General features: G+C 50.6%; 1 protein-coding gene across 3 annotated transcripts in view; it reads right to left on the bottom strand.

The window, feature by feature from the left end:
* PHF2 (PHD finger protein 2) overlaps nt 1-18,331 on the bottom strand; it is a 93,048-nt gene that overhangs the window by 34,180 nt on the left and 40,537 nt on the right. For all 3 annotated transcript variants that reach the window (XM_082401035.1, XM_082401034.1, XM_082401033.1), the window contains exons 2-3: nt 8,833-8,918; nt 3,981-4,095 (exon numbers count right to left, since the gene is read on the bottom strand). In XM_082401035.1, the coding sequence (XP_082257161.1) occupies nt 3,981-4,095; nt 8,833-8,918 (201 nt within the window). The remainder of the gene's footprint in view (nt 1-3,980; nt 4,096-8,832; nt 8,919-18,331) is intronic.

The following is an 18,331-nucleotide window of genomic DNA, read 5'->3' as shown; positions in this document are numbered from 1 at the left end:
AGCAGGGGAGGGGGCCGGGCAGGGGAGGACAGCCAGCAGAGCATGGTAGCATGGTCTCCACGGAGGACAGGACTCAAGGAGAGGGGGCTGCACCACTGCTACGTGTTGACAAGGGTCAGTTAAGGTGAGGACTGAAGAGTGATCCTGGGGTTTGACGCCATGGTGACAGACTGTTAGGGATAAATCAGAAGGAGTGAGTGGAGGGTGAGGAAGAAGAAGTAGTGTGGTGGGCAACTGCTGTGAGAAGCTCTGGGAGTACTGGGACAGCACAGAGTCAGCGGTGGAAGCTACAAGGCAGCCAGAGGTAGAAGATCACCCTTGATAAACTGGAATCCCAAGCTCTTGTCTCACTAGTGAGAGTTCCAAATTCACACCCATGGATTGGGTCTGGAACTGTGAAACCCATGAGGACCCAGCAAGAGGCAAACACGAAACCATCCTGTAGGGACACCTCAGAGCCCAGGGCAGACTGGCTGCCATGGGAATGATGCCCTCTGAAGATTACGCCTCACAGAAGGAGGTGAACCCCCAGGAGGGAGAGCCAGAGCCTCATCTGCCCAGAAGAGTAGTTCCCCAGAACTGAGGATCATAGGATAATTGAAAAGGGGATTTTAAGACAAGTACATTAAACACATCCAAAGGGATAATGAGAGGATAAGGCAAAGAACAGAGAAGGAGGGAAAAGAACAGGCAACACTAAAAAGGAATAGAAATTGTAGAAAAGAAAAATATGATGATTGACATTTTTTAAAACTCAGTAGATACATTAAATAGTAGCTGGCTGAAAAGAAAATAGTGAATTTGATGAAAAGATCTGAAAAATAAGACAGAATGGGGAAGAAGTGCTATTAAAAGAGAAAACAGGACATTTTTCAGAATTGAGATAAAACATGACACCTCAAATTAAAGGCACTTACTGAGTCCTGAACAGGATAAATAAAAACAAATGCCCATTAGAGGCACTGCAGTATACCTATAGTATATTAAAAATGAGAAAACAATCTCAAAAGTTTTCAGAGAAAAAAACAGATTATTTACCAAAAATGAAAATGAACCAAAACAAAAACTCCAGTGGCTAGACTGATATCAGTAACAAGAAATGTCAAAAGACAACAAAATAGTATCTCCAAAAAGTTCAGGGAAAATAACTTTTACTCTAGAATTTTAGATCCATTTTAGAAAATTAGAATCATGCAAGAATAAAGACAAAATAAAAATATTTTCAGACACAGAGAATATTTTTATAGGCCTTTTCTGAAAGAACTACTAACGGATATAATTCAACAAGAAGGAAACCAAATCTAGAAGGAAGGAGTGGGATTCAAGAAATAATGGAAAACTGATCTACAGATTCCACACAATCTCTGTCAAAATACCAGCTGACTACTTTGCAGAAACTGACATGCTGAACTTGGAATGCTAAATGAAATACAAGGCACCCAGATAACCAAAACAGTCTTTAAAAAGAAGGAAGTTGGAGGGCACTTCCCAATTTCAAACTTCACTACAAAGCTACAGTAATCAAGATTGTGTGGTACTGGCATAATATGAGACATATGGATCAATGGAACAGAACTGAGGGTCCAGAAATAAACCCAAACATCTATGGTCAATTGTTTTTCATCAAGGGTACCAATATAATTCAACGGCGAAAGAATAGGCATTTCAATAAATGGTGCATGGGAGAACTGGATATCCACATGCAAAGGAATGAAGTTGGACCTTTACCTCACACCATATACAAAAATTAACTCAAAATGAGTTGAAGACATAAATATAAGAGCTAAAACTATAAAACTTTTAGAAGAAAACATAGGCATAAATCTTCATGACCTTGAATTTGGCAATGGTTTCTTTTTGTTTTTGTCTAAAACAAAAGCACAAGCAACAATAGAAAAACTAAATAAATTAGACTTAATCAAAATTAAAAACTTTTGTTCTTCAAAAGACACCAAGAGAGTGAAAAGACAACCCACAAAATTGGAGAAAGTATTTGCACATCATATATCTGGTAAGGGACTTGTATCTAAAATACATAAAGAACTCTTACAATTCAATAATAAAAAGACAAAAAAAAAACTTTTAATGGGCAAACAACAAATGGCCAACAAGAACATGAAAAGATGCTCAACATCACTAGCCATCAGGGAAATGCAAATTAAAACCACAGTGAGAGACCACTTCACACCTACAAGGATAGGTAGAATCAAAAAGTCAGATAAGGGACTTCCCTGGTGGTCCACTGGTAAAGAATCCACCTTCCAACTCAGGGGATGCGGGGTTTGATCCCTGGTTGGAGAACTAAGATCCCACATGCCGCGGGGCAACTAAGCTGGCTCACCACAACTACTGAGCTCGCACGCCTCAACGAGAGAGAGAAAACCCACATGCCACAACTAGAGAAAAGCCCGCTACAGAGAAGCCCACATGCCACAACTAGAGAGAAGCCTGTGCTTCTCAACGAAAGATCCTGCATGCCTCAACAAAGATCCCGCGTGCCGCAACTAAGACCTGACGCAGCCAAAAAAAAAGTCAGATAATAACAAGTTCTGGTGAATTGAAACCCTCAGACGCTGCTGGTGGGAATGGAAAGTGGTACAACCACTTTAGAAAACAGTCTGGCAGTTCCTCAAACAATTAAATATTGAGTTACTCCTAAAAAAATGAAAATATATGTCCAAACAAAATATTTTACAAGAACATTTATAGTAGAATTCTTCACAGTAGCCAAAAATCAGAAATAACCCAAATGTCCATCAGCTGAAGAATGGATAAACAAAATGTGGTCTATCCATACAACAGAATATTATTCAGCCATAAAAAAGGAATGAAGCACTGACACTTGCTACACCCTGGATGAACCTTGAAGACATTATGCTAAGTGAAATAAGCCAGTCACAAAGGCCACATATTCTCTGATTTCATTTTGATGAAATGTTCAGAATAGGCAAATCTACAGTGACAGAAAGCAGATTAGTGATAGGACTTCAGGGAGAAGTGGGGAGGAATGAGGATGATAAAGCTACAGGTTTCTTTTTGAGGCGATGGAAACGTTCTAAAACTGACTGGTGGTGGTGCAGAGCTGTGAATACACTGAATTGTACCCTTTAAATGGATGGATGGTATAGTATATGAATTGTATCTCAATAAAGGTGGGAAAAAAGAAAATAAAAAAGAAAGAAGCCAGAGAGGAAAAATACCTTATCCACTGAGGAGCAAGGGTAAGAGTTACACTGAATTTCTCACCAGAAACCAGGCACTCAAGTTGAGCATAGGGTGAGACATTTAAAGTGTTAAAAGAAAAAACCCACCAACTTAGAATTCTGTGCCCATCAAATTATCCTTCAAAAGTGAAGAAGAAAAAGTAAAGACTTTGTCAGACAAACAGAAACTGTCTTCCAGCTGTGAAGGGACAAGGGGGGTTCAGAGCAGCTGTCTGTACAACCTCACGTCCATGCAGTCATGGTGCCCCCCTCACCAGAAACCATTTCCTGTGGCCCTGATCCTGCTCTCTGCCCTCGGTCCTCATATAGGACAAGGCTGCGCAGGGGGAGAGTGTGCTCTAAGAAGACGTAGGGACACCCTACCAGGCCGTGGACACAGAGGAAAGCCCACAGCCATCTGATACCAGGACCTGCCACCTCCAGAGGATGGTCTCAGGCTGGACACCAGCCCCCACTCCTGGTCCATAAAATGGGGACGGTAGCCTCTCTCTCAGGAAGGTTCCATGGGAAGGGCCATACCAGGTGGGGGAGATAGGTCCCTTCCCTCCCAGGCTGTGAAGAGGGTCCCCATAACCTGTCCTCGGAGGTGCTGAGAAGGGACAGATCAGCCCCCATGCCGGGAGCACCTGGAGTTTTGGGGACTGTGCTGCTCCCCGGGAAGGAAACCCATGGCCCTGGAGCCCTAGTGGTGGGGTGCGTATCCAGACCTCGGAGGGAGCAGGCAGGCTGGAGAGGAAAGGGCTGCCAGCTGCTCACCTGGGAAAGGTCCGACTCCGCAACTCCTTGATGAAGAGCTGGCTGCCGTTCTGCACGGGCTTCACTTCGGGAGTCTGCCCCGGGCCGTGTTTGTGCCAGGTTCTCTTCTTTTTCACTGCGGGGGAACAAGAGGCAGGTCATCACCCACAGCCCCCTCCCCGTGCTTCCAGGGATCCGGCCGCGAGGGCAGCCACCGTGAATGCTGCAAGACTCAGACCCCTCAGAGGCAAAGAACTTGGGGTTCCCTGTCCCTGGCCCACCCAGCCTCCCCCGCCTCTCAGGACCCCAAGTTGTCACATGGTCAGGAGCCCCCGCCCTCCACATCCTTGAGTCACAGCCCCCACCTCACCCCCTACCTTCCGACCTGCCAGCTCAGACGATGGCACCCGAAAGCTGGGGCCTTCCTGGGACCCCATGTCACTCAGCACTCAGTCTGCTGAGAACTCGTCAGAGGCGCCTCCTGAGAAGGTCCCACTAAGGCTCGCTATTCTGGACACCTCCCGCCTGGCCTCCCCTCAGATTTGCCCTCAAACAGCACCAACCCTGTCCTTCCCTGCTGGGACCTTTGCTGCCATGACAGACCACAACTCACAGGCAAGGCAGGCCAGCGCCACCTGCTGTGCCCGCCCTCTGCCCTCCCCACCCCCTGCCCACTCCCTCAGGCTGTCCTATTGTCACACATGCTCCAAGGGCACTGGACACACCCACCTTGGACTTTTTACACGTGAGTATGCACACCTGTCCCTACTGGGCTGTGACACACATGCACACACATACACATGTATGTGCACCCACATGCAAGCACACATGCCCCTACTGGACTGGGACAGGCACGTGCACACTAGCACACACAGACACACACACACGCAAGCACAAACGTGCACACGCATACACACTAACATTTGCCCCTACTGGACTTCGAGCCCCCAGAGGGAAGGAAGCTATTTCCTTGATACCCTTGCTCCCATTCAGGGAAGCCACAGATAACTCGGTGAGTGAAGATGGGCCAGGCATGGAGACCATCCCTGGGGGCTGCCTGGAAGGGTTTGAAACAGGCTGAGATGAGACTGGAGGTGAGGGAGAGCTGGCGGGGCCCTCAGGGTGCCTGTCCTTCACAGATGCAGACAGGGTGGGGGCTGCAGTCCTCCTGCATCTCGGTGGTTGTGGGGATGAAGGGAGCTGACAACTGCCCCTGAGTAGGACCTGCCTAAAGCAAGAAGGGGAAGGCGCTAGGTGGGTGGTGGCTGAGCTTAGCTCTGTTCCAAACTGCCACCCCTTCCCCGTCTCATCAAGTCATAGCTCCTTGAGACTGTCTCCTACAACAGGTGATATTTACATCATGCTTGGTCTCCAAGACCAAGGTGTGAGTGGATACTATAGAAATCTGTCAAGATCCTATGAAGTGAGGTCCGGAGCTGGAACTTCTGGTGGCAGCACCAGGCACAGACAGGAGATCCAAAGGGATCCAACTATCCTGTAGTCATGTGACCCTAGGCAAGTTACTAGGTATCTCTGTGCTTCATCATTAATGCTAGTCCTGGCTTCCCAGGCTCCTCGTGAGCATGGAGTGACCTGTGTCAGAAGGTCATGTGGGGAAACCAAGTCTTGGAGGGGGCATGCAGCCCAGCGATAGCAGACATGCCGGGGAGCAGCGGGCAGCAGGAGAAAGAAGCAGCATCTCCATTGCCTGCCAGGGGCTGGGCCTGAGAAGTGCATGCTGACCAGGGGCCAGTGGCAGTCCTGGGTCACCTGGGCTTCCCAGGCCCTCACTCGGGACTGGGCAGCTCCAAGCACCTCACGGAGAGGCTGGAATACGCCTGATACTGTGGCAGGAGCAGGTATGCTGGGACAACAGCCAAAGATGAAGCTGTGAGGCAGGGTCTGAGCTCCATGGGGCTACCCTTGAACCCCTCTGCAGCCCTGGCTGGTGGGCTCCCTCCCTCCCCAGGGCCCATGACCCTCCTAAGCCCAGAGGCTGAGCCTTCTCCTGCCTATGGTGGCCCAAGGCAGGGGCCCTCTGACAAGGTGCCCAGGAGACAGCAGGAAGCTGGTGGGTCTCAGTGGGTCCCCTTGGTTATGGGGGCAAGAGGTGTCCCTAAGGCATTCAGCACCAGAGCCCGGCCCACCGTCCTAAGCGTGGTTCACCCCACCATGAAGATGTGACAGCTACACCTGCCTCAGGGAGGAGGAAAGTAAGAAATTAGTAAGTAACCTCTTAAGCAGTCATAGAGCTAACAAGAGGCAACACCAGGATTCAGAACCACTTTAAGGGCCATGTCACCCGCTTCCTGCGAGCCTTCGTGTCAGTAAGGATACCTTGACGAGTTCCCACAGGGACCCCTGGGTCCCCCCCTAAATCTGTGAATTGTGTAAACCTGTGGGCCTGAGGGTCACAGACCAAAATCAGTCCAAGGGATAGGTGGCAACAGCATGGGGCGAGAACCCTGTGATCTGGTAAAGACATGCAAAGCTAGAGGGATGTGGCCTCAGCCCCAGCTCACTCTGGGAACCCCGCCTCCATCCCATCCTGGTGCTCCATTCCCCAACTCTATCCTGTTCTGGTCCTCTCCCTGCCATCCCCACCTCACTGTGCCCATCACAAACCTCACCCAGGCCAGGGCGAGGAAAGGAGGCAGGCTCATGGGCTTAGGGGGCCCCCAGGGGGCACAGGGTCATCGAGGGGCCTTACTGTGGAAGGTGTGACTGGAATCCAAGCAGAAAAAACCAACCAGTGTGTCACAGACAGGCTCTGGTCAGGGCACACACATGTAAAATAAAGGGTGATGGGCAATCTAGGAGCCCACACTGGCGGAAGATGCTAAAACCAGTGCCTTCGTCCCTGATGGGCACACAGGCCTCAATAACAAGAAGAAGTCTGATTCACAGAATTTATAAATCACATATGCACGCACACACGTGTGCACACATGCAAGACACACATACACACACACAGCCAAGGAGGGGCTGCAAGGTCCTGCCAGGCTGCAGTCCCACACTGTCTGCTGATCTAGAACAGCGCTCACAGAGGTGGCCCTGCCCCCCACCCTCCTTGAGCACCTCCCAGGGTAGCGCCTACCCAGCCACTCAGCTCTATATGGCAGGGGGGTGTCTCCCGGCCCCAGCCCTGATCAGCCCCCCACCCCACACCCAGGGCCACGAGATGCAGGACCTGGGTCCACACCCTGTCTGTCTCTCCTAGGCTCTGAGCTTTCCTGGAGGTTCATGAGGTGCCAGGAATTCAGGTTAAGCCACAGGGTGATAGTCATCCTCCTGTACCTGCTGGAAAGCAGTTACCAGAAGGATCGGGTAATTTAGGTGAGATGATAGTCATCCTCCTGTACCTGCTGGAAAGCAGTTACCAGAAGGATCGGGTAATTTAGGTGAGGTGATAGTCATCCTCCTGTACCTGCTGGAAAGCAGTTACCAGAAGGATCGGGTAATTTAGGTGAGATGATAGTCATCCTCCTGTACCTGCTGGAAAGCAGTTACCAGAAGGATCGGGTAATTTAGGTGAGATGATAGTCATCCTCCTGTACCTGCTGGAAAGCAGTTACCAGAAGGATCGGGTAATTTAGGTGAGACGTATTGTGGGCATCAGTGCTGCCAACTTCTAGGGGCATGAGGGTAAGTCAGGAACTTGAGAATCTTCCTGCCTAGGAAGTTCAGAAGCCACCAGGCCTTCTCTTCTTCGTCTTCTCATGCATTTACCTCACGCCCACACGTGCTGGAGGGTAGAGCACAAGAGCCGAAATGCATTCAGCTCCCACGGTCACTTATGATGATGGGGCACAGGCCAGGCACAAAGAGAGGCCCAAGAAAAGTCAAGGAGAGGTGAGACCCCACTTCACCCAGCTTCCCAAGGGGCTGGGCTGGGCTCCCTTGGCTGGCCTCGCCTCACAGAACAGGGGTGCTGGAGGTGGGCTTCCGCCCTGTGCTGGTGTCCTCCCTCTATGCCCACTGGATCCACAGGACTCACTCCACAAGGGCTACAGGGGTCCAGCCCCAGAAGCCCCATGGCACTTCCCCCACATAGACCTGGCCTTAGAACTTGCCTTCTAGCCATGATGTGGGCCACCCTGGATGAGCCTGTGCCTTGGGGAGCCCCCACTGGGCCTCCCACGCCCCCAAAGGACCAGATGGAAGGGGAGGAGGATAAAGTCCTTGTGATGCACAAATAGCAGTTTGAGAAGGGAATTCTTTTGCATTTCAAAACTACAAAATTCCTTGGCCGTATACTTCAATAAAAAAAAAAAAAAACTATTATTTTTCCTCCCTGTACTCTTACTTATTAATAATGTAGAGTTGACAGGAAATAAAATGTTTTTCACTGCTGGAAAAAAAGAGAGAGAGAGAGAAAGGTGATCACCTAAGATTCCATGCAGGGGGGGTTAGAGAAGAGAAGGAGAGCAAATCCCCAACAATGCACATTCCTGGACCCCTGCAGAGAGATGGCCAGCTGGGCAGAGCTGGGCAGGGCTGGGATGGATGGCCCCTTGGACATCTCCCAGGCTATGTACCCATCTCAGGTTGCCTGGTCACTGCTAATGCTGGACTTTGCAACCCCTGCCCAGGCCTTTGAAGGCTGGTGGGCTCTTCGCAAAGGCCGTGAGGGGCCCCAGCTGCATGTGCAGGCAGGTGATGATCAGGAGGGGCCACAGTGGGCCCAGCAAGGCCATGAGGGGCAATGAATGAGGCAGGAGGTGGTCCCTAGATACCAGAGTCCCCTGGATGCAACTACACAGGGCGGTTCATGCCAGCAAGGTGGGGTCCAGTTAGGGTTGGGGTCAAGGCCAAGCAGAGACCCTGCCCCCACAGTCAGATCCAAGGAGCAGCAGCATGGTGCTATACTTACGGGTGGACTTCCCATGGGTTTTCTCACAGTTTGGGCAGTGGTATATGTCGATGTCTGGGGCCTCCTCCTCTTCCACTCCAACACAGCTGAAACGGATGAGAAACAGACATCATTAACCAGCAGTCAGCGACTCCTCAAGGGCTCCCCCTGCAAAGATCTGCAGCACCTCCCACTCACTTTTCAAGAGGAAGGGCAGGGTAGCATGAGGGCAGCTGGGGCAGAGTGTGTGTGGGGACAGTGGCCCACATGGATGGGATGGGAGACTTGAAGTGGAGAGGGAGGGTCAAGGAAGACCTCACCATGTGTGACTGGGAAAGGCAGAGGGAACTGGCCATCCTTTGGGCCTGCCTCCATGAGGGCCATTACTGCCCTGTCACCACAGAGCCCAGGGAGGTTGAGGTGGGGGGGGGGGGGCGTGTCTCAGAGCCAGGGCACCCCCACCATTTCACCATAGGCAGTTTGCAGCCATAGGCAGGGCCCCTCTGGACCCCGTGAAGGGGACTGCTGTAAGTCACCTTCCCCAGGGAGCTGTACCATGGTGCTGGGACAACTGGATATCAAAAGGGTGAAGTTGAACCCCTACCTCACATCATATACAAAAAATTAATTGAAAATGGATTAACAATCTAAATATAAGAGCTAAAACTATAAAACCCTTAGAAGAAAACACAGGAGTGAATCTTCATGACCTTGGATTTGGACATGGATTCCTAGAAATGACACCAAAAGCACAAGAAACAAAAGGAAAAAGACATAAATTAAACATCATCAAACTTTAAAACTTTTCTGCATTAAAGGACACTATCAAGAAAGTGAAAAGGCACTGTGCAGAATGGGAGAAAATATTTGCAAATCATATTACCCGATAAGGGTCTATCATACAGAATGCATAAAGAACTTTACAACTTAACAACAAAAAGACAAATCAATTTAAAAATGGTCAAAGGATCTGAATAGACATTTCTCCAAAGAAGAAATACAAATGGCCAACAAGCTCATGAAGAGAAGCTCAACATCCTTAAGTCATCTGGATGCCACTGAAATGCAAATCAAAACCATGAGATACCACTATACACTCACTAGGATGGCTATAATTTTCAAAAGGAAAAAAACAAACAAGCAGGAGACTAGCAAGTGCTGGTGAAGATGTGGAGAAATTAGAACCCTCTCACATTACTGGTAGGAACATAAAATGGTACATTTTCTATGCAAAACAGTATGGTGGTTCCTCAAAAAGTTAAATATAAAATTATAATATGACCTGGCAATTCCACTCCAAGGTATAGACCCAAAAGAACTAAGAACAGTTTCTCAAACAAATCCTTGTATACAAATGTTAACAGCAGCATTAGTCACAATAGCCAAAAGATGGAAGCAACCCAAATGTCTGTCAACTGACGAATGGCTCAACAAATTGCAGTGCCGCCATACAATGGAGTAGTATTCAGCCTTAAAAAGGAATGAAGTGCTGATGCGCACTACAGCAAGGATGAGCCTCAAAAGCATTGTGCTGAGTGAAGGAAACCAGACATAGAAGGCCACATATTGTGATTCCATTTACATGATCATGCCCAGAATAGGTAAATGCAGAGAGACAGAGGCCGACTGGCAGCACCAGAGGGTGGGGGCAGAGAGGAATGGGGAGTGACTGTTTAGTGCACACAGAGTTTCCTTTTGGTATGAAAATGTTCTGGAACTAGATAGAGGTGATGGTTGCACAATACTGTGAATGTATTAAATGCCACCAAATTGTTCACTTTAAAATGGTTAATTTTATGTGAATTTTATCTCAATAAAAAAGAAAAAGAAAAGAACCTGGTGGCCCTGTGAGAGTGACACCATCCATCATCACTAAGGCTGGCTGAGTGCTGACTCTGCATCTGGCAGCATCAAGAACTCTACATTCATTTATTTGCAACAACCTTGCAGTAATCAGGATAATTATCATTAGCCCTATTGTACAATGAGGAAACTGAGTCATAAGAGGTTAGCTGTCTGCCCACACCCAAAGGTCTCCTCACCGTTCAGAGGGACAGTTCTCCCCCCACCCTCAGCCATTGGCCCAGGATGAGCACTCAGCAGACAAGACCCTCTACAGGCCACCAACGCCCCAGGGTCCCTGGGCAGGACACTGCCTGCCACAGCTGCCGCAGTCCGACAGCCCTGGGAACAGAGCCTGAAGCCCAGAAAGACCTTGGCAAGTGTTTTTTGAAAATATAAAGTTCGGTCTTCACTTCAGAACATAAACGGTAATAAAGTGAAAGAAGTCTAAAGAGTCAGATGTAAAAGACAAAGCCATCAAAATCAGAACATGAGGGCACATTTGCTCTCATGACGCAAAGTGACTTTCTAAACAAACAAACAAAAAAGAAAATGGAAAGGAAACCGGAGAGGACACTGATGGATTGAAACAGTGCTCCAAATCATGAAAACAAACTTCAAAGTGCTATGAAAAGTATGTACAGCAAATATAGCAAAGCTTTTCTACTCTTCCTCCATGAACTATATACTGGCATCTCCCAACAGAACAGGGCAGAGCCAGGAACAGAACAGGCACAGGCTACAGCTGTGTGAGAAGGATGCCCAACCTCATTAACCACCCATGAAAGGCAAGCTAAAATCACAATACATATCATTTTCAACTGACAAATTAACCAAAACCGAACACATTAAACTGGTAACATGCCACATTGGCAAAGGCACAGTGAGGACAGTAAACACAGCCAGATCTCCTCAGCCCCCCGGCATGGGGCGCTCCCTGGAGGCCGGGGCAGCAGAGGACAGCTTCTCTCCACCCAGGAGGAGGAAGAGCTGGCTCACCTGAAGCCCCACCCCCTACCCAGGGCTAGCCCACCAGGCCTGACCCTCTGCTCCTTCCCTACCAGTCTTCCCCAAGCCCCTGCCTTCCAGAGCCAGGCTACAGAAGGGTCCTGTGCCTTGGGTCTTCTCTGCATGGCAGGCCCTGAGCTGGCTGTCCTCAGTTTGCTCATCCATAAAGTGGGCTCATGATACCAGCGATCACACCAGGGTGAAGATGGCTGAAACCCAGCAACTGTAGAACCGGGCACACAGTGAGCCCCCATCACCCATACCCACCAGGAGTCATGGACTGAGACAAAGGCAGAGCCCTGCAACTGCTCAGGATTGGCCAGGTCCAGAGACCGGACCCAGAAGTTACACCCCACATCCACACCTGGAGTCCTGTGAAAATTAATAAACAGACCCTCATTTAAAATGGAGTCAGGAGGCCATAATGGAGAGCTCTTACACCCTATCACTCAATGTCAATTATAGACCCAGAGGAAGAGACTATACCTTTGTATCTCCAACAGGAAGAATGTTACTACTTTACTACTACCCAGAAGGAGGAAGAATTTCTCCTTGCCTGGCAACAGCCCAGCCAACCAAAGGCTGTCACACTTAGCCAATGAAAGCCACTATATTTCGAACTCCCAGTTTCCTCCAATGGACTCTTGTTTTACAACAGCTCCTCCCAACTCTCCCTTCTCCTCTATAAAAGAATGTTACTCTCCTTTATTCCCTGGACTTGCCTGTGGCTTGCCAGAGATTGCATGTCCCAAATTGCAATTCTTTGCTGTGCCTGAATAAACCCATTTTTCTGGTAAAATAGCTGGCTGTGTTATTATTTTAGGTCAACAGTGCATACTACACGTCCACACTGGGCAGTGGCTCCAGGCCATCTTCTCACTGGCAGCTCCTGGAGCTCACAAACACTGAGGATGGCCGACCTCCCCTGATGGGTCTGCCTCTGTCCCATGGCCCGGTGTGAACCCCTGCCTGCCCAGGTCCCAGGGGCCCCAGGGACAAACAAGGAGGCTGCAGCAGGTTCTGCTGCAAGGCCTCTATGTGCCGGCACTGACCCTGCAGGTGGGCAGGAGGTCTGAGGTCAGATGACACAGACTTAGGGCCCTTTCAGGAGGTCAGGAGTCAGGTGCACCTTGGAAGGTCCAAGGGGCTTCTCTGATGGAGGCTCCAGGTCAATCAAAAGGAAGGAAACCAATGTGCCTTAAAATACAAACCCCCCACTTGGCATTCCTCAGGCCTAGTTACTGGGACTGGCTCCCCCAAACACTACCTGCTGGTCCCACACATCCCTGAAGCCTCATCATGCTCTGGAAAGCCCACGGCAGGGGCCCCTGTGACAGGTGTGGAAGCTGAGACCCAGGGGTCACGACCATGTCCATTGTGCATGCTGACACCCCAACTCCACCCCTGGGGGTCTTTAGAACACCACCACCTGGTGGCCTCAGGTCTCACCTGGGCCAGGATGGGTCTGGTTGTTTGCTATGTTGTGCAGGAAGGCCCCGGGACTGAAAGAGAAAGTGAGAAGCAGGGAAGGTGGGTTCTGTTCTGCTGGGAACACCTTAGAGCTGCCCCTCACCTAGCAGGGGCAACCAGTGCTTGGGCCACCCACCCCATGGAGACCACTGCTGGCTCACAACAAGAGCTGGGCCCCCAAGGACTGCCCTGATGGACGTGGGGGGCTCAGCACACCCAGCCTGCTAGTCCTCCTGTGTCTACAGCAACGCACCCAAGAGCCTCGCCTGTCCCCTGCCCCCTGCCCCTTGTGGGACTGCAACAGACGAAAGCTCTATGAGGATACAGTGAGCTTCCTGATGGAAGGTGGGCGTCACTGTCCTGGGAAGCAGGCACTAGAGCCTGCCATACACTCCAGGCCCAAGCAGGGGTTCGAAGTTACCTGCAAATGGTCCACGGGAAAAAGGAGGATGAGGGGCATCACCTGCAAGCTGGGCCCTGGACGTGTCCGGGCCCAGCTGCATCCGTGTCCCCAAGATCATCACAACTGCACAAGGTAGCCCCACCTGCAGCCTGGGAGGGTCAGCCAGGCCTCGGGCTGCGCTGGCCGGGTGAGCACACTGTGGTGTCTGGGGGAGGGCATGAGGGTGAGAGGAAGAGGGGCAGAGGCAGGGAGAGACAGTGGGGGAGGTAACTCAGGGCACAGGGGAAAAGACCAGCAGCTGGGAGAGGTGTTGTGGGGCCAAGGCAGGGGAGCCCTACACAGACCTCGAGGCTAGATGGGGACAGAATCACCCAGGACATCAGTTCTAAAACAGAGCTCCAACTGCAACAGCCCTGACACCTTGGAGAAAAGACACAGTCAGCCAGATAATTGTGGCGTTTGTCATTTTTAACTCTGGTGAGAGCAGCAGTCCCCCAAGCACCCCATAGGCCACATGGCTTCCTAAAGGACAGAAGCTTCAGGGGCCAAATCCAGCCTGCCCAGCCTCAGTGCCCAGGGTGGAAAGCCGTGGCCCACCCAGGGGGTGGGCAGCAGGCAGAAGCACAGGCTGCCAGGGCCACCTAAGACATCAACACGGACCCTGCTGACCCCGCTTTCCCTCCCTTGGAGAGAACCCAGGTCGCTGGCACCCAGGACTCCAGGTTCCTAGGAGAAGACTCAAATGAATGAGTGATGTCTCCACCAACCTGTAGACCTTCCAGGGGCCCAGGGATGGCTCTGCCCATGTGACAGCTGAGGGAGAGGCTGGGACACAGACCGAGGTTGGACCCAGGCCTCAGAGCATAAAGGAAACCTGGAAATCACCTGCCCGGCACAGGCAGACGGTAATGCAGAATGCTCTGTGCGGGCAGGATACTGCTGAACTACTTTAAAAATAAAAAGAATGAGGTAGATTTTTACATCCTGACATGGAAAGATATCCACAGTAATTGTAAATTGAAAATTCGCAGGTAATAGGAGAATGTGTATGGTATAATTTCTTTTGGTGGAAAACCCAAAACAAAATTATGGGGTGTGTGAATGTGTGTGTGTGTGTGTGTGTGTGTGTGTGTGTGTGCAAGTGTGTGTGTGGGCCCATGTGTTCCTGTCTATGTGCTCATTCAGTCCACCGCACTCACCTTGCCACTGAGGGGGCAGGTGGTGAGAAACAAGGAGAGATGCAGCTGCATTTTCAGGGGCTCACGACACAGTGGGGCCAGGAACTGGTTTGATCTGAGCCACCAGCCACCCCAGCGTGCCAGAAAGTCAACCCCAAACAAATGTTAAAGGTAATTTGGTACCCAGAGCCAAGTAAGTAGAAAGACAACAGAATTTTCAAAGGCAGAGGTGAGTGGGGGATAAGACACCAAAGAAAATGACCAAGAAAAAGGGAACTGAGGGGTGGGAGGCTGCAGATTTCAGACACTTGCAAAGGCGGCAAAATCATGTCAGAATTGCCAAAGTGGCCAGCTGCCCTTGGGAAGTCCTGCTCCCAAGGAAGCCTGGGTTCCCTGCTCTTTGTGCAAAATCTGAATCTGCCCCTTGGAGATGCTCTGGTTGTGAGACCCTTGTGACACCAAGGGCCAGGGGGACCGAGAGAGGAAGCAGCTCTTCTGAGGTCGTCCCACAGTAATCCCTGCTCTGCCCTCCAGTAGGGCGACTTCCAGCAGGACTTTCTAGAATCCCAGCCCCAAGCATGCAGGGTATGACCTCATGGTGATGGCCCTGCCTGAGGAGCTCCCCAGGGCACAGGCTCCTGGCCCAGCCTGGGCACCCCACCACACTCCTCTGCTCAGCCTGTGAGAATCAAGGCTGGAATTTTCTCATGAATCCACAATTAGATTGCATTGTGGTTTTTTTCTATTGTGTTGTCAAGAATGTTGATTTAACATAAACCACAACTTCTGTAACACTGTTTTGACTTTTTTTTAAGTTAGGGGAGGAGCCTCAAAGAAGGAAGTGGCCCCTTTCAGTTCCAGAGGGGAGGGGGACGGGTAAACCTCGCCTCACATGCCAGCCCCTGCAGTGTGAAGCACCGAGGGGCTCAGAGGTGGCACAGTTGACGTGTCAATAATGGTCATGATGCAGGTGGGGCCACAGGGACCAGGCACTCATCCTGCCCATGGAGGAATTAACATGGGGAGGAGTCTCCCCAAATATGGTCGTGTGTGCCAAGAGCTTTAAGAAGGATTTTATCCTTCAGGCCAGTAATTCCACAACTACAAACCTATTACAAGGCAGAAAGTAGAAATGCATACAAGATTCACATGCAAGATGGTCCACCGCAAGATTATTTAAAACAGCGAAAAATTAGGAGTAGTAAACTTTTCCAGCCAGGAGGTCAGATACCCAGGTCATGCTACGCTCACACAGCAGAATATTATGCAGTCACCAAAACTCAGGTTTTATTTTTAAGTTTACATGTTTAAGATCTGCAGACACTAAAACTACAGCCCTGGCACACAGAAGGGTTCCACACTGGTGCCGGGCAGTGGCATGCTTGTTTTCTCTTTACACTTTTCTGTACTTTCCTAAATCACTGAAAATGAGTGTGTATTCTTTTTATAACAAGCAGCAAAATTCCTGCTTTATTTGGAAAGTCAGAACGGTGCCCCTTCCCAGCTCACCTCCTCCTGCATTTCTTAGGTCCTGGTGCCCCATTGAGAAGGGCTCCTGAGCTGTCCACCCTGCAGCGAGGCTGGGACACCCATCTCAGGGCCCCTGGGTCTCCCCCAGGGAGCCTGATGGAGGGGAGAGGCCACGTTGGAGACAACAGGGAGAGGCAGGGCAGGCAGACACCTGCATGGAAGCCTGGGCTGGCCAAGGAGCCCTGGAAGGCATGGGGGTGCTCAGTGATTCCCCTCATGATGACTTCATCCTATGTCAAGCCAGCCCCACTTCACGGCCATCCCCTTCCTCCCTCATCCTCCCCCATCCCAGCCTGCGGTCTCCGAAGGATACCCAGAAACTGTTCACTGGCACATTTCCACACGATGCAGCCATGGGGACCACAACTCGGTCACCACTCGGCTTCAAGATGGTCATCAGCCACATGTCATACTTAAGGTGGTCCTTTAGGCCCTAATCGTGTGAACAACTACTAAATCACTGAATGCCCAGCCACTAGTCCAGGAGCCACACAACCTTCTGCACACGACAGGGGAGAAATCACAGTGGGAGGAGGGAATTGACACCCTCAGAGCCACACATGGGCTCAAGGCAGTGTGTCTGGGTCCCACCTCGGGACGCCCCCAGGCAGCAGCTGTCCATGGGTTTTGTGGTTTCACCCTAAGAGCCTCAGGCATGGTGTGCAAGGGGGAAGCTGAGGCCCAGAGAGGTCCGCATTTGCCAGGACCATGTGAAAAGGTGGCAAGAGCAGGTGGGGGCAGCCAAGTCTGTTTGCACCCCACAGCTCGTACGCCAGGCTCAGGAGCCTTCACAGCTTCCAGTCAGCCAAGGGCCTGCTTTGCAGGAGTAGGTAGCAAACACTTTGCCACAGGAGGAGGTGGGGGGTGCAATAAAGACCGGACCCCTGAGGCACCTGAGCCCTCATAGGACAAGTTCATAAAGAAGAGCAGGAAAGGGGAAAGAGAAAACAGCCAGACCTGGCCCAGCTGGAAAAGCCTGGCCCCCAGGGAGGGGGGTGCCTGTGTGCATGGGATGACAAGGTGCCTGCCATGGCCTGGGGGGCGGTAGGTGACACTGCGCCACAGAGGAGGGTCTCACTACCAACCCTGGAGGGCAGTCAGCCTGGGGACTCAGTATATCAGGACCCCCAAGAGTCACACAGACCATGTGGCTTCCACCTGGACCTCGTGGGGACCCAGCCACAGAGCAATGACAGAGATTTGGTGGGGGTAGGTCTGCCTGCTGAGCTCAGATGCAGACTTGTGGGAAAAATCCACACAGTTGTTGTCAGAAGCCACTATGTTTTGGGGTGACTATTACACAGCCACAGATAACCAGGACTATGGGGAGGGACTGAATACTCAGAAGAAATGAAAACAGGCTCCAGAATGTGAAGGACAATTGTCCTCCCAGCCCCTGCCAGTGGGGCAGGTAAGCTCAAAAAGGATTGTATGTACAATGCCCAGCGCCACGCCTGGCACACAGCAGGAGCCTGAAAAGACAGTTTACTGCTTGTTGTAGTCACCATCACCATCACCATCACCATCACCATCACCATCACCATCACCATCACCATCATCATCACCATCACTGCAATCATCACCATCATCACTATTATCATCACCACCCTCACCAATACCATCACTACCATCACCATCACCATCACCATCATCATCACTGCAATCATCACCATCATCACTATTATCATCACCACCCTCACCAATACCATCACTACCATCACCATCACCATCATCATCACTGCAATCATCACCATCATCACTATTATCATCACCACCCTCACCAATACCATCACTACCATCACCATCACCATCACCATCATCATCACTGCAATCATCACCATCATCACTATTATCATCACCACCCTCACCAATACCATCACTACCATCACCATCACCATCACCATCACCATCACTGCAATCATCACCATCATCACTATTATCATCACCACCCTCACCAATACCATCACTACCATCACCATCACCATCACCATCATCATCACTGCAATCATCACCATCATCACTATTATCATCACCACCCTCACCAATACCATCACTACCATCACCATCACCATCATCATCACTGCAATCA

The sequence above is a fragment of the Balaenoptera borealis genome (assembly GCF_965194805.1).
Source record: "Balaenoptera borealis genome assembly, chromosome: 8".
NCBI lineage: Eukaryota > Metazoa > Chordata > Mammalia > Artiodactyla > Balaenopteridae > Balaenoptera > Balaenoptera borealis.
Note: the sequence above shows the minus strand (reverse complement) of the source record. Positions and strands in the feature narration are given on the sequence as shown.